Raw genomic sequence first — 14,358 nt, forward strand, 5'->3', positions numbered from 1 at the left:
GTCACATTGGGCCCGTTTCGTGACAGATAATAAATCGCCATCTCTCAAAACTGAGAGAAGGCACGTTTATCAGCACACAATAGTGCGTTTTCCCCAGTGATTGATAGCGGTTTAAACCGCGTATCGAAATGAAACACATCAAGTTGTTCTGTATTTCAAGTGTGGCTTTAAAAACATCGACGGCAAAAAAAACCATACAAAGGGAACGTATACAAATAAAACCTGCGATGTTTGCTGTTCCTGTTATTATTGTTTGAAGAGTTTTCGAGGATAGTTCTGTCAACATCCAAAACCTCTTCGACATGTTTACAGTTTGAATTCCTTTTGGGACTCGAAGTTTGGGCGTTTTGAGTTGTTATAGTGCAAGTTCTTAAAAATATGTATTGAATAAATAAATCTTTTTAACAGATAGTTATTAAGGAATCTGTTTATCCAATTTTATCCTGTTTTGGGATCTTAAATAACCTATGACCTCAGATACATCAACGATGATTTTCCCGTATCCATCCACATATAAATTAACTTCAAATGGGGTTTGCGTGAAAGGTAGATGTAATTGATAATGCGTGACGACATTGATGCCGTACTCGGTGATAGACAAATCATTTGTACCGTCTGACGAACAGTTAACCAAGACGGGTTTAACTTACCACATTCAACGATTACTTATGTTAATTTCTCTATAGAACCCGTAATAAAGTAAGATTAAAAAAAAATAACCGACTACCGTTGATTAAAATTATATTTATGTGTATTTTATTATTTAAATAAAAATTCTAAGTTTAATAATAAATTCCTCGTTAATTAAAAACGATAAACTTATAATTAAAAATAGAAAGTTGACACACTTCATATCAACAACTAAACAAACAACCTCAAATATTTGAACTAAAATAGTACTATCATTAGAACTAATACTAGATCATTCTGATTTAGCCATCTTGAGAGACGTGCAAGATTCTAATTCTAGATCAAATATTAATTCTAGTGATAGTTCTAGTTTTAATTCCATTAACATCATCCGTAAAAACTTATAACCTCAAATAAATTGAAACTGTAAAGAGTTAAGTACAAATCGCAGGAGATTTGTCTACAGAATTAGAAGATTTAAATTGGAGTACATAAGGCAATCGTAAACATTGTCTGTAGCCTCATTTTCTGGTGTTTATGGAACAATCAAATCGAGGGAACGAAACGTTTTACACGTTTTTCAACGGCTGGGGAGACTTTTATAGCTCCCCCGATGTTGCGGTGCATTGTTATCCGGCCGTTTCCGGAATAAAATTAGGTTTAATCGACCCTAAATAACACCCGGTTTAAGGTTGGCCTTCAGCGATTTAAACTTTTCTAATTCGATTTCGGCAAAGTTTGCGGTCGATCGAGGAGTTTGAGGAGCGGGCGGAATGATTGCAAAATTTAGAAAGTTACTGTACGACTGAGTATTCAGAGGATATCGTTTGAACTATTCGCGAAATGTTTTCGCAATCGAAAACTCGAAATTTATATTCAAGCTGATAGTGTGACGTTTATTTGATAGTTACTGAATAAATTGATTATTTCTTTTGATTTATCCACCTTTGACCATTAAGGCATGAGTTATTCAAGTTTCTAAATATTCAGTGTAGAGTACCAAAATAATATTGCGAATTTTATAAATATAAGTTTAATATTCTCGCGTCATGATCGATAAACGATATCTCTGGATTATCTGGTAATCGGATCCAATAGTGACACTTAGGTTAAGTCCTGAATAGCGCTCGACCAAAGATCCGTGGGTCGTTTCATTCTCATCAGATTTCTCTGGCAAATCATAAGTAGCTCATCAGATTGTATCGCAAAAGCTCCATACGCGATGTGACGCCCACGAAGTCGCCAACGGTGCGTGAAAGAAACCCATCAAACCGAGTTTCGTTTTCGTTTTATTCATCGGTGACTCACTTCGCGCAAGATTCATAAGAGTATCGATCGGTTGAGATCAATCGAACCCGAAAGGCAAACTTAATACTTCCACTGCACGTCGTTTTTTTTGTGCTCTGTCCATTTATCAACGATTTTAAATTTATTATTGAGCTTCGAATTATTTCGCCATCAGCGGAGTTCGGAAACGATGTTAGTCAGCCGACTTTTCAATTCCATTAACAAACATCAGGGGTAGCGTCGACGGGTGAGTCTAAAAGCTCGATTGAATTCTTGGAACTTCTCCAAATGTCCTACGTTGAGATCAAAGTATTTCATTGGCAAGGTCTCGTGAATAACACGCAAATATCGTCTCGGATTTTCGTTGCGATTTAATACGGACAAGATCGTTTCGTTACGTTGTGGTTATAATTTATTTTTAGAGATTTTAATTTGGTTACAAAAGATTTTTAAGTAGAACTAGTAAAATTTGATTTAGGTGGTATGCGTTGGCATGTGGAATATTCTAACCTTGATTATAACTCGCTGCAAATTATATGGTTGGCATAAGTTTTGGTTAACTCGGCTGGCCAGTAGTCTACGAATCTGTATCGTGTAAACACAAAATTTTAACACCAAATACTATTTAATAGTGTGACGAACGGCGTTTAATGTTAAATTAAAGTAGTTAATTAACAAGCATGAAGTTGTGAAATAAAATTATAATGGACCATTAACTCGGTGAGACAGCACTGTAACGGGTCGTTAACTAAATACGTATGAAATTGGTTTTAATAGTATGAAAACATATTGATGCGAGTGGTTAAATTACTTAAATTTTTTATGTGATAAAATTTGTAATGTTTAAAAGCGAACATGTTACAGGAGGCAGCTGAACGTTATGCAGACACTAGCTGGAAGATCCACCAGGACTGGCATACGGAAAAAAAGAAATCGTCCTCCCCCAAGAACGGATTGAAATCGAAAGAGCAAAAAGCCGCGATAAACAACAACAACGACATCACAGAGTCCGACCACTACGCTCGAGTGGAAGAAATGAAAAACGGTACGATAAAGAAACACACGAAGGGTGTCCCACAATGCTCCAGCCAAACGAAAATAATCGAAATACAAACCGTACAAACCACATGCGAAACAATTCCCCCAACAGAGAAACAATCCACAGCAACTGTTGAAAAACCGGTAAGGAAATATTTGGAAACTCATCTGTGATTACTAACCATCACATCAAATTAAGGAACAAAAACTAACAAGAATGTATCAAAATCATCGATGTTTTATAGAAATTTACATAAATATACCATAATTTTACTAACAAATTTAATTAATTTTCCAAGATTGCTTATAAAAATAAAAAGCTTTATTAACAAGATGTGAAACAGCGTACGTGCAATTTATTTTCCAGCTTGAGTGCGCCTCGATTCGAACTGAATGTATAGCGTGGTTGGCAATGCCGTAAAGGAACACCGCTCACGTAATCGTTCAAGAAAATTTACAGTTGACAATTTGAGCTATCTCCTTCTACTAATCCCGCACAAAGCCGTGTCCGCAATAACAGAGACCAATTTAAAACTCGATATCGACTACCGGGGGCGCATTAAAGATTTCCATTAGTGGGCGAAGCACGTTATCGTACATCCTCGAGAACGAGACTGCTTTCATTACGCGAGTGTTCCGTGGCCCAATTTTCGAAAATTGACCCATAAATCAAGCGAGGGCGTGGTGACTTTTAATATAAACGAAACCAACGTCAAACGCTATACGATGCGGGTTAACTAACATTATATACAAAGTGGAACAAAAGTTTGAATTTGTATTATTAGATTTGTATTATTTAAAGCTCATATTGCAATATGATCCAAGATTTTCTAGCTTAAAAAGAAAGCTATACGTTTTTACTAATTAGAAGATGTATAAAACTACTTACCTGTATGAAGTTAGCTGCTATAAGGAACTAAGCTAGATTACTTCCAGAAATTTTATTCGCAAGTTTTAGTTAAGTTCATAAATGGCTAAGATTTTCTTAAATATTTTCAATACTTAGGTTTGTCTTAGAAAGATTAAATTTGGCAAACTACGAAAATATGCAACCACGAGATCAATGCTATACAGAATATATATACACAAATATCTTGACTTTGAAGCCCTATATCTTAGCCATTTATGGGTTTAGACCAAAAATTTTTTACTCCAGTATTTGAGATTAAGAAAAAACCAGTATTGTAACACTGTTCATGTAACACACAAAATTCATGTAATGAAAATAATACTTGTTCTTACAAGAACTACTGCCATTGCATTTTGAATAGCACTTTTTAGTACTCTAGTACCGTTTGCAATATAACAAAACCTTGTTTAGATTCTGATGATAAAGCTGACTACTAGGCACATCTGACTGGCTAATAAAATTTGAATCTGCAAAGTTGAATTCATTTCGAGGATAATATATGTCGAGTTCCCCTTCATTCGTTCCTAACTTGTTTCATTTACGTTCTGAACTACAGCTAACACATTTCTAGGCGCAAGTCGCCCCCTGTCGATTTTCGACCTCTGTAACTTTATCCACAACATTTTGTCTAATTTCTGCACGAAGAAATTTTTGCTAACAATAAGACAAATTTAACATTTTCGAAGCTTGTTTCACCAATCCGACCTTCGCATCTTCTCGCTGATTTTGAACATTTCGCATGTACCTTTGCTTTACATTTAGTACATGATTGGAGATTCTCATAATTCTCACATATGCACATGGAATTACATCAATGCTACTCTCGTTTTCTTTATCAACTTCTGGAGCCATTCCAACTGAAACTTGTCCTAATCCTCTTCTGTTTTTAAAAATTCATATACATCTTTTCCAAGTGATGAATCTGCCAGTCCAATTTTTCGTAGGGGCTTTTTTTAATTCCCTCATGAAATGAACGATTTTTCTTGCTTTGAACAAACCTCAACTCTTCCGCCCATTTTTTTGTATTATTATCTAACATCTAGGATACTAACATATCTATCACATCTCGATTGGATCGTTCGACAGAACCTTGGCTTTGCGAATGGCGAGGTCTCCCGTGCACTAATTTTAGATCTGGCCACATTTCAGTTAAATTTTGGATTGTTTATTTACAAAATTCTCTCCTATTATCGCTTTGGAGAATACGTGGAGCTCCAAACAAACAAACAAATAAGTCTGAATAGGAATGCTCGATTTGTGAGTATTGCAAATTGTGCACATAGAGTTACTAGATGTACACATCACGTAATGGTTGTTTTTCTATTACGCACGATGCGTTGAGTACACATCGCATTATGGTTGATAACAACAACCTCAACGCAAAAGAATACTTCATTTCGGTTTATGGGCGTTGAACGTTGTCTACAACGCGTTGTGGGCGGTTTTTAGCGATTTCGATTTTTGATTTTGATTTGAATTCGTATATGATTTAAAGATGAAACACTTTGTATTCAGTGAAAATGGGAAGATACGAACTTGCGGCTTCCATATAACTGTTGGGTCGCTTAAATCAGCGTTAATGCGACATCATGAAACGAGTTCCACACTAATCCGCATAATACAATAAACGATGGTGCAATTTATTTCCCATTCGCGGCCTCAACCGTAAGGGGTCCACCATCAATTCGTCCGTTCTATTTATTTATTACAGTTATTTATTGGCGGACGAACGGGAAGCGACAATTTATCTCTTTTAATAGCCCTTACAACTCGCGCACGAACAAACTCATCGCGGATGGTCGCGCTTAACAGTTGAGCATCGTCGTCGGTTGTCTTCGTTGCCGCCTACTTCGATTCAAATGCGTCGACGTTCCGAATAATAAAGCCATTCCGGGCGCTCTCTAATAGCCAAGTCGTGTGCAAAGTGGGACGGACTCCGATATTAATTGCCAATAATCAATTGAAGAACTCACGGTTCGCTGGTCTTGGTCTCCTTCATCTCCGACAGCCACACAACAAACAATTACGTTCCGCGAGGCGAATAAGAACGCCCCAATCGTGAACGAAACGCTCATTAGACAAAATTACTTCTTTGCCGCAACTTGCCCGCAATGCCAATGGATACAATTGCCCTAACCGTCGTTCGATGACCGACTACTCATTTCGAGGAATTGATCAAAGACTCTATTATTATGTTAGATCTTAATTGATGACCAAATCATTAAAAAATTGAAATCACTTACACGCCACTTGTGCCGCATTATCTTTCAATTAGTTACCATCACAGCCACATTACATCATTTCTAACGAAGAAAAGCCTTCGCCCGTCACGATTTAAGTGCGGTATGTCGCGCGGAATGCGTAATTATCGGTTGAATAAACGTCGATAAACGTCATTATTATTGATTTATGCAGTCGAAACAGCAATAAAATCTTATAACACCGTCACGATGAATCCTTGAAAAAAGTGTTCATTCCAAACGGGAGAAGAAAAAAAAGGAAAATAAACAGAAATCCTCACCACTACGATTTCTTCCGCTCGAGTGACACACAATCGATCAACATCGTCACGCCAGAGCGGAGCAATCGTAGCGAGAGCATCGGTTCTTGGAGAGATACGATGACGGGAGTAACGATGTTGATGGTAACGATGATGACGGCCGTGGCGTACCCCGTTTGAGTGTAATTGAGGATGATGAATCTCTTGACTTATTGTCGACGACTGGAGCATGGTTCGTTAAATTAAATCTCAACCCGAATTAGTGCATACTGATTTCGGGGTGTCACGCGGACGATCGCATATCAAATTCATCGTGAAACAATTAAGATCGATGCTTGTTTTATTAATGGGATTATGTATTATTCATACCTATAAAAAATTTTAATTTAGTTTATTAAGAATCAGACCTAATCTATGCAACATTCTTCCTGAAACGTCTTCCAGTACAAAAACTTTATTCAGGAAGTTTTAAACTCATTTAACCGGCTTTAAAAGGAACTCTGCCCGATGTTATCCGACACCGTTCTTACATACTGCATTGTTTGCATCTAGTTAATCACGGTTTCAAAGAACGCCTCGTTGGCCACTCGTCGGGGCATCGTAAAAAAATCGATAGTCCCCTTTCACGGGAGACACATCGCATTCCTTAATGGTTTCTCTGGAAATTTGTTATCGCTTCCACTTGATTCACCCCTGCCTCGGGTCCTAGAGAACACATGTAGCTGCTCCGAATAGGTGAATGTTTGTTTTAGAACTGTTTGCGGAGCACGTGCTTTCCACCTCCCCCTCCGTCTCAAGAACGCGCTTCCTCGTCCGTTTCATGCGACTCTTGGTTGTCGCCAGAGAGAGGAAAAGAGATGATTGTGATGAGATCTCGTCTCCAAGAAAAGACTGACCCCGGTCCGTTCGCCGTTTTCTTGGAGAGACTTTGAGGAAACTCTCTGACTTGATCTTGACGAGGTGGCTTTATTTAGATGGTCGCCGGCGGCATATTTCTCGTTGCGGCTAACAGGAAAGGAAGAGGCAAGAAACTCTGTTGTGCCTTATCGATGTTCTGTAGAAAGAATTTAATGCCAATTAACATTATTATATTTTCTTACGTTTTCATTTTATCTTATTTATTATTGCGTTTTAATCATTGCATCCTTCTAATATATAATAGATTCATCTATTTTAAGCGTTAAAGCATTGAAATAAGTTATAATATTGGTTGAGGTGATCTTATTTCAATGGCAATAACGTCAAAGTAGATAACGGAAGCTGGTAACAAACTACCTCGTGAGTGCATATTACATTGGGTATTATCAAGTATTGGCTCGATTAATGCCTCCCATAGAGCCAGGTGTCAGGATTAAACTCTGATGTATAGCCGATCGTCATTGGTGAGAATAAAAAACTTTGTTCCGTTAGGAAATAATCGGTAGCGAATCAGATAAAAATCGCAAATTACTGTTAGGCACGTATCCCACACAATCGCCGTCCCTATTCACACATGATGTAAACTTATACGGTTTGGTGCTCTAAGGAACCGGTTTGGACACGTTAGTGTACCTTTGGTGAATCTAAAGTTATATAATTTTTGAAGATTCGAGTTAATTAATTACTGTAAACCTGGCTACAAAATGACAATAACGCGTTCAACGAACTTTGTCGACTACTAAAGTAGACCGGTAATTTCCCTAAGAATTCCCATGAAGGCAAAACTGGTCCGAAGTGGGGCGGCCATTTCCTAAGAGCAAACTTCTGCGTCGACAACAATAACAACAATAATAATAATGAGTGTAACGACAGGAGGTCGACTCGACGTTTCTGGTTGTCGGTTGGTAGAAAGCGGCAAACAGAGATGACTGAAAGACCGCCACTTCCTCGTGCAATCTTATATACACAAAAATAATAAAACAGAAACGGTCAAGTTTCCTATTAAGGTGGCAATATTTCATATGGGGAGAAGAGTGACCAAACCAAACTCCATACTAGTCTTCTCGCTCTAACTTACTCTTAGTTAGCCTACGTACAGGTATGTGCGAAGGAATATTGCGCGCAGGAACGGATTCAGTAGATGACAACTTAGTAACTCGACTAAGAAGAATTATGACTGGTACTTGACTTCCTAACTAATAACCACTAAGAAAGATTTCTTAGTTGAAACTAAATATGATGATACTCTACGTGTTATTAAAAGTATTAATAAAATTATCTCCATTTAAAAATTAATTTTAACTGGATATGATGAGATCTTAACTAAATCCTTCAGTTTTATTATATAAAATTAAATATTTTCTAAAAGTAAACATGCGGGTTGTTTTTATTGAACTAACAAATAGTTGCGGAAGTGAATACGTATCCTGGGCCGGTCCTGAATCACCGTAGGTCCTCCTCTTGCAGCCACAACTTGGCAGAGAGTTGTGTTGTGCAAAGGCCACGGCCGCGTTAGTCGAGATCTCCACTTCTGTTGCCTCCGCCGCGTCCGCACACACAAGCACTCTCTCACAAACGCATGCACAGTCCTCAGTGTCAGTGACTTGCCGGCATCTGGCACAAACGGTGCGTCGCGACGCGTCCAGTGACGTCCCTTCGAAGGGTATCAACAAGATTTCGACCAGAAAATCCTTATGAGGAAACCACTCGAGACTCTCCGTCCTCGAGATGAATGGGTCACGACAAATTTGTCATTTCACCCGCCACAATGCGCTCGAGATGATTTAGGACCTGTCGCGACAATGTTATGAAATATTACCAACTGGTAAGTCGGAAGGGATTTTATCTCCATAACAATGTTTTACATGTATCAGGAAGTTGGTTTAAATTGTTATCATTATTATAACGTATTGTTTAATGTAACTGTCTCGAAATTTAAACGCATATAAATTAACGTATGTTTTAGTCACTTCTGTTGCATGTTCGTAGCACACGTCGCGATCGCCGAGCTATAATTCTATAATAACTTTACAATTACCATCCATTTCCTCGCAATTTTGCAAAAATAACCGTTTATCATAATTCTCGATAATCGCAGCAAATTTATTATCCGTATGGCTCAATTAGGTAAACTCCGAACAAAATGGGCAACGCGTAATCTATTATTACCGCGCGGCGACCGGTTATTGAAGCTCCACCTTGATGTAATAACAGATCGTTCTTACTTTCAGTGAGAATACTCGTTAAAAATATATCTTTTAGTTACTTTTAATTCGAGATCTTTAAAAGTCTGAATGTGGTTTCCGTGAAATTAAGACTTCCTGCTACTTATTTCGGATCGGTTACTTCGCGTCGCTTGGAAATTCAATTTTTATTTGAAATTCATCAAATTTAATATCATCGAAATCGTCACATATCCTCATGTGATGCGAACACCAAATATAGATAAAAGATATTAGAAAGCCAGAAGACGTATGTCACCTGCAGCGAAGGATTCCGTTATGTAGGTCTGCAGAAAACGGAATGATCCTTGCGATTCGATCCGGCGGTGAGACTCCAATTGATTAAGAACGTTAAAAATGCCGCTGGGCGACCAGCCATTAATCTTCTCTTCGGGGAGTCGATCGGCGATATTTGCATATCGGTGACTTTTACATAAAACCTACATTAGCCAGGTTGACGTAAAAAGTTTGTCGACATTATATCCTCTTTTAGTAAATAAAACTGTTAAGGTGTAAGAGGTAAAGTGGTAAAAAAATTTGACAAACTTACATTACAACAAATAATATTCAAAAATTTGATTGTGCAAAAATTACTGCAGTTATTTGACTCAGAAATCAAAAATAACCGGTTAACATTGCGTTCTCCTTCATGTTTAGAATATGTACTCTGTGCTGGGTGATTTCAGAATTCTTTGATTCAGAAATTGACATCTTAAAGTCTAAAATATAGATCAGAATAAGACTTCTTCTTGAATGTTGTCAGAAAAATGCTAATCATTTAACGTCAATTTTGTAGGAACAAACTTTAAGCACAAAAGCAAAAGATTTTGCCTAAAAAAATTTCAATTTGGGTTAAATTAAATATTGTTGTTTTTATAAAACAACATTCTTTGTTTCTTAGTATTAAGAAACAACGACATCTTAAATTGCGGTTAGAAAATTGAAAAAGTGCGAGATGATAAAAATCTAATAAGTTTTTTTTTATAAGACAGCTTTTTTTCGATCTTTCAAGGGCACGTGTCCGTAGAACTCTATTGAAACGTGTCCTCAAATTGAAACCATCAGCTGTTCATAACACCGGTTTCCTCTCACCAAACGCCGACAAAGATTCGACGCCACGTGGCAATAAATGGGCTGTACTTGGATGCCATCAGCAGATGTTTTCGAGTTAAAACGGGGTAGTTTCGAAATTTCAAACGACTTTAGTATTGGGGTTGATTAAAGAAAGGAGTACCCAGTGTGGTGTGGAGAGGTGAAGTATTAAATTCAGCACTAACAAAGATGAAATCTAATCTCCGGTCAACGGCAAGTAACCAATATCGTTGTAATTGAAGATCGTGCGTTGACTCCGCCAATAAAACCCGCTGGACTTGAGTCGATATTGGATTCCTTTCTTCTTCTTGTATTTATTTCCGTTGTCAACGGCTTGAACAAGGCACGTCTCAGAAGCACGATCGCTTACGGATCGGGAAGGGCAAAAGATCGGTGACCACTGCAAGCCAAGAAGGCTCTAATTAAATTATTCGTGCTTCGAAGCCGAAGAGATCGATGGCGCCCGATAGAGTCAATACGCGTGAAGAACGAGTGTTACGGCAGGGAATTAGCATAATCTTACAAATGGATCCTCGAGTTGCGGACTCGACGCGTCTTTTAACGTTGCTCGTGCATAAAGGGGTCTCTTGTTGTAAATAACGAGGGATCGACTGCGATTCGCTAAACGGTGCCATTAAAGTGTCGGTGTCGCCGATACGATCGGAATAAATATTTTTCGATTGCTGTTTCTGCAACGAAAAAAGGGGTGGGATGTGTCAAAGAGTTGTCGCCGGCGAGGATGTTTTCAAGGATTTGTTCGTAAAGGCATTTGTTACGGTGACGTTTATTGCATTGGAACAACGTAGGGCAATGTAGCCATTAATTTCCTTGTACAAGTATTTTTCAGTAAAGAAAACACATTTAATATTTCTTTCTATTAGAGACGATTCTTTTATGTAGGTATATAGTTGTGATTAACCAAGTGTTTCTCTCGTCACCAATTTCCAATTAGATGATTCTCAGCTACAAACAGAAGTGTTCCCCATTAGGCTTAATAGGCGTTGTTTGACAGAATGATTTAAAACGTCTGCTGCAGTCTACACCAAGACGGTGGTGTTCTTTTTCTTTGTCGCGGTTGCTGCTCCAAATTGGTTTGAATTTCATTTAACAATGTCTTTGTGGGCGTATCCAATTGCGGCGCAGATTTTAATGAATCTCGTCTGGGTGAAATGGGTGTAGATTTGAGGAATGCATATTGTGGTGAAAATCTAACGGGTTTGGCAATACATAAAACGGAAATAGTTCTAGAAATAGGCGAGATGGCGTTTCGCGTGATATATTCGACGAAAAAGGAAGCGAAAAAACTTCTCTCGAAGACATAAATTTTACGAATTTATTATTGCTGCCGGCGAAACGCGGTTCCTGCGACCGCACAATATACAACCCGTTGCGGAAATAACTCCGGTTCTTTTATTTGCTACTTAACCCGATGTCACCCACACGAGAACGTGATTGCCCGAGCGGACCAGAGAGCGAATGTTGAAAAAATTAAAATTCATATCTGCGCCCTCGTGTGCACGACTGCGAACGGAGAGTGGCAGGTCGTAGTTGCAGGCCACGGAGGCTCTGCGTCGGTCCAATGTAAACATACTTAAGGGTCCAAAGAAAATTCCCACAAGATCCAACCTCCGCACTTGACGTGAGACGCACACTCACGATTCGCGTACTACGTAAGTTTCATGTTCGTGTATTTACCTTATGCGATTCTCCAGACATAGCAGACCTTCGGTTTGTCTACATCTTCATCCATTATCCATGCATAATTTCATTGCATTTGTTATGGTATAACATTTTTAAACTGAACAGAAGCAATGGAAGAAAGGGTTAAGGTACTTAAAATTTTAACACCTTGCGAAATTAAGGTCTCATACAATAAATGAGTAATAAATACAGTACATAAAGGTGCAACGACGCACCGCAAACGTTTTATGTATAAAAACTGTTAGCGGTTTACGTCGGTTGTGCAATGTTTCTTCCTTCATGTGCAATCGTGTATTTACCTCAAAGTTCGAAGTCATCGTCCCACGTACTCTTATTGTTGAGATATTCCGACATTGAAAGAACTTTTAAGGATTTTATTTTTAAACCATCTCATTCATCAATTTCCGAGGTAAATACGCGTTTTCGACCGTTGGGTTGACTTCTATTTACGAGCGGATCTAATATTAGAAGGACATGCATGTGCACGCGCTTTCGATTAACAAAAATAAAAAACGTCGTGCCTAAAACGGGATCGGTTTCGTTTCGATTTAAACTTGACCTTGCCGGATTGCATCGTAATCGAAATGCGAGATAAGCCGTCCGGAACTTTCACTCGTTCATTGACGAGAACAGGAAAGCACACGGCCTACACAATTTTTCATCACGTGGTGTTCCCTAAAACTGCTTAATCATCGTACGTTATGCAATTTTGTTCATTCTTTTCTTTTTATTTATTTTTTTAAGTGCACTTTTAACATTTCAACGCGTTAACGGTATCTGAAATAAATATTTCTTTGCGGTTCCCATTAAAAGGTAATAAAATCGATGTTTTTTTTCAGAGTACGCTTCATTTCAAGGCGATTTACTGTTATGTTCGGTTACGAATTCATCTCGATTTTCACCTTTTAACTTAATTCTTCATCTTAACTTCTCATCAATCCACGATTTTATAGGCATTACTAACGTTTCAATCATTGATAAAAATAGATACGGAAATGAGCAACAGCTTGAATCATTGTCTCTTTCATTTTTGGATCAAGCTATATAAAAGAATTTTTATTATTATGCTTTATCTGCACATAAATAATCATATTAACCACGTGGAGTTTTTACGTCTATAAACTAAAGAATTTGCAATCGAAACGAAAGTGTTAATTGATTCGCAATCAATGACAAGGTCGAATCAATAAAATTAATGATTCCGTAACTCCGATCTTTTTCTATGAAATGGGGGGAGGTATCCGGTACAATTTTGTAGGAAGATAGCACGTGTTCGGCAATGTGAAAAGAAGTCTTAAAAGAGAACCGATAAAAACGGCGGCAATGTCAAATTTAGCGATGACGTAACGTGGTCGCACATTCTAACTTCGAATCCGCCAACAACCGGTTGTTGTCGGCGAAGAGCTTCGCCATCCAGGTAAGAACTTAGGTCAGTTTAGAATCGGCCGGCGACGCGAGCGAGTTGCCATTTAACACTCTTCACGATGCTCTACCGGTGATTTTAATTTTAAATTTCAAATTTGAAAATTAAAATTTGATTATTTTTTTTTCATTGGGTAACGTGTGACCATGCGTTCGTTTGCGAGTTATAAATAGAGAGACGAATAAACAGGCATCGGGGCTCTGGTCTTCGCAGAAAAAAATTCGCTTATTAGTGTTCCAGCAGCTCCCGATCGTTTATGGTCGTATGCGGGTAGATTTCGGTCCGTTTGTTCTTTCTTTTCGTTCGGAGAACCGATTTTAAGTGCGAAAAATGTATAAGAACTGTGAATCGCCTTATTGGTTTTACACCTACTGGACGCAGGTAAGAAAACTTTGAAAAAAAATTTTAACTTTAAAGATTCTATTCAACCAACAATAAGAGTAATTGCCATTTGTCGCAACCGTTACTTTTACTATTACAAAACTTTTTTTAATTCGAGTTCAAAGATTGTTTGTTTAGTGTTGCAAAAAAAGTGGGTGGGTTAGCAACTTTCGAAATTTCTATTCCTTTACCTAAGTTTGTTCGTAAATTATATGGATACTTTGTGAAATGAAATTTTTCGTGGCATTTTGTACAA

General features: G+C 38.0%; 1 protein-coding gene across 13 annotated transcripts in view; it reads left to right on the top strand.

Annotated features, from left to right (window-relative positions):
• LOC111428015 (tensin-1-like) overlaps positions 1 to 14,358 on the top strand; it is a 100,410-nt gene that overhangs the window by 58,927 nt on the left and 27,125 nt on the right. For 9 of the 13 annotated variants that reach the window (XR_011640701.1, XM_023063402.2, XM_023063403.2 and 6 more), the window contains one exon: positions 2,782 to 3,099. The exons of 2 other annotated variants lie outside the window; for them this stretch is intronic. Coding sequence is in view for 10 of the 11 variants with exons in the window: in XM_023063402.2 (XP_022919170.2) it covers positions 2,782 to 3,099 (318 nt within the window). In the remaining variant the exon portion in view is untranslated. Of the gene's footprint in view, positions 1 to 2,781; positions 3,100 to 8,867; positions 9,109 to 13,339; positions 14,103 to 14,358 lie in introns of those variants that run through there. 2 more of the 13 variants (XM_023063412.2, XM_023063410.2) reach the window with 2 other exon arrangements.

The sequence above is a fragment of the Onthophagus taurus genome, chromosome 6 (assembly GCF_036711975.1).
Source record: "Onthophagus taurus isolate NC chromosome 6, IU_Otau_3.0, whole genome shotgun sequence".
In the NCBI taxonomy this organism is placed as follows: Eukaryota; Metazoa; Arthropoda; class Insecta; order Coleoptera; family Scarabaeidae; genus Onthophagus; species Onthophagus taurus.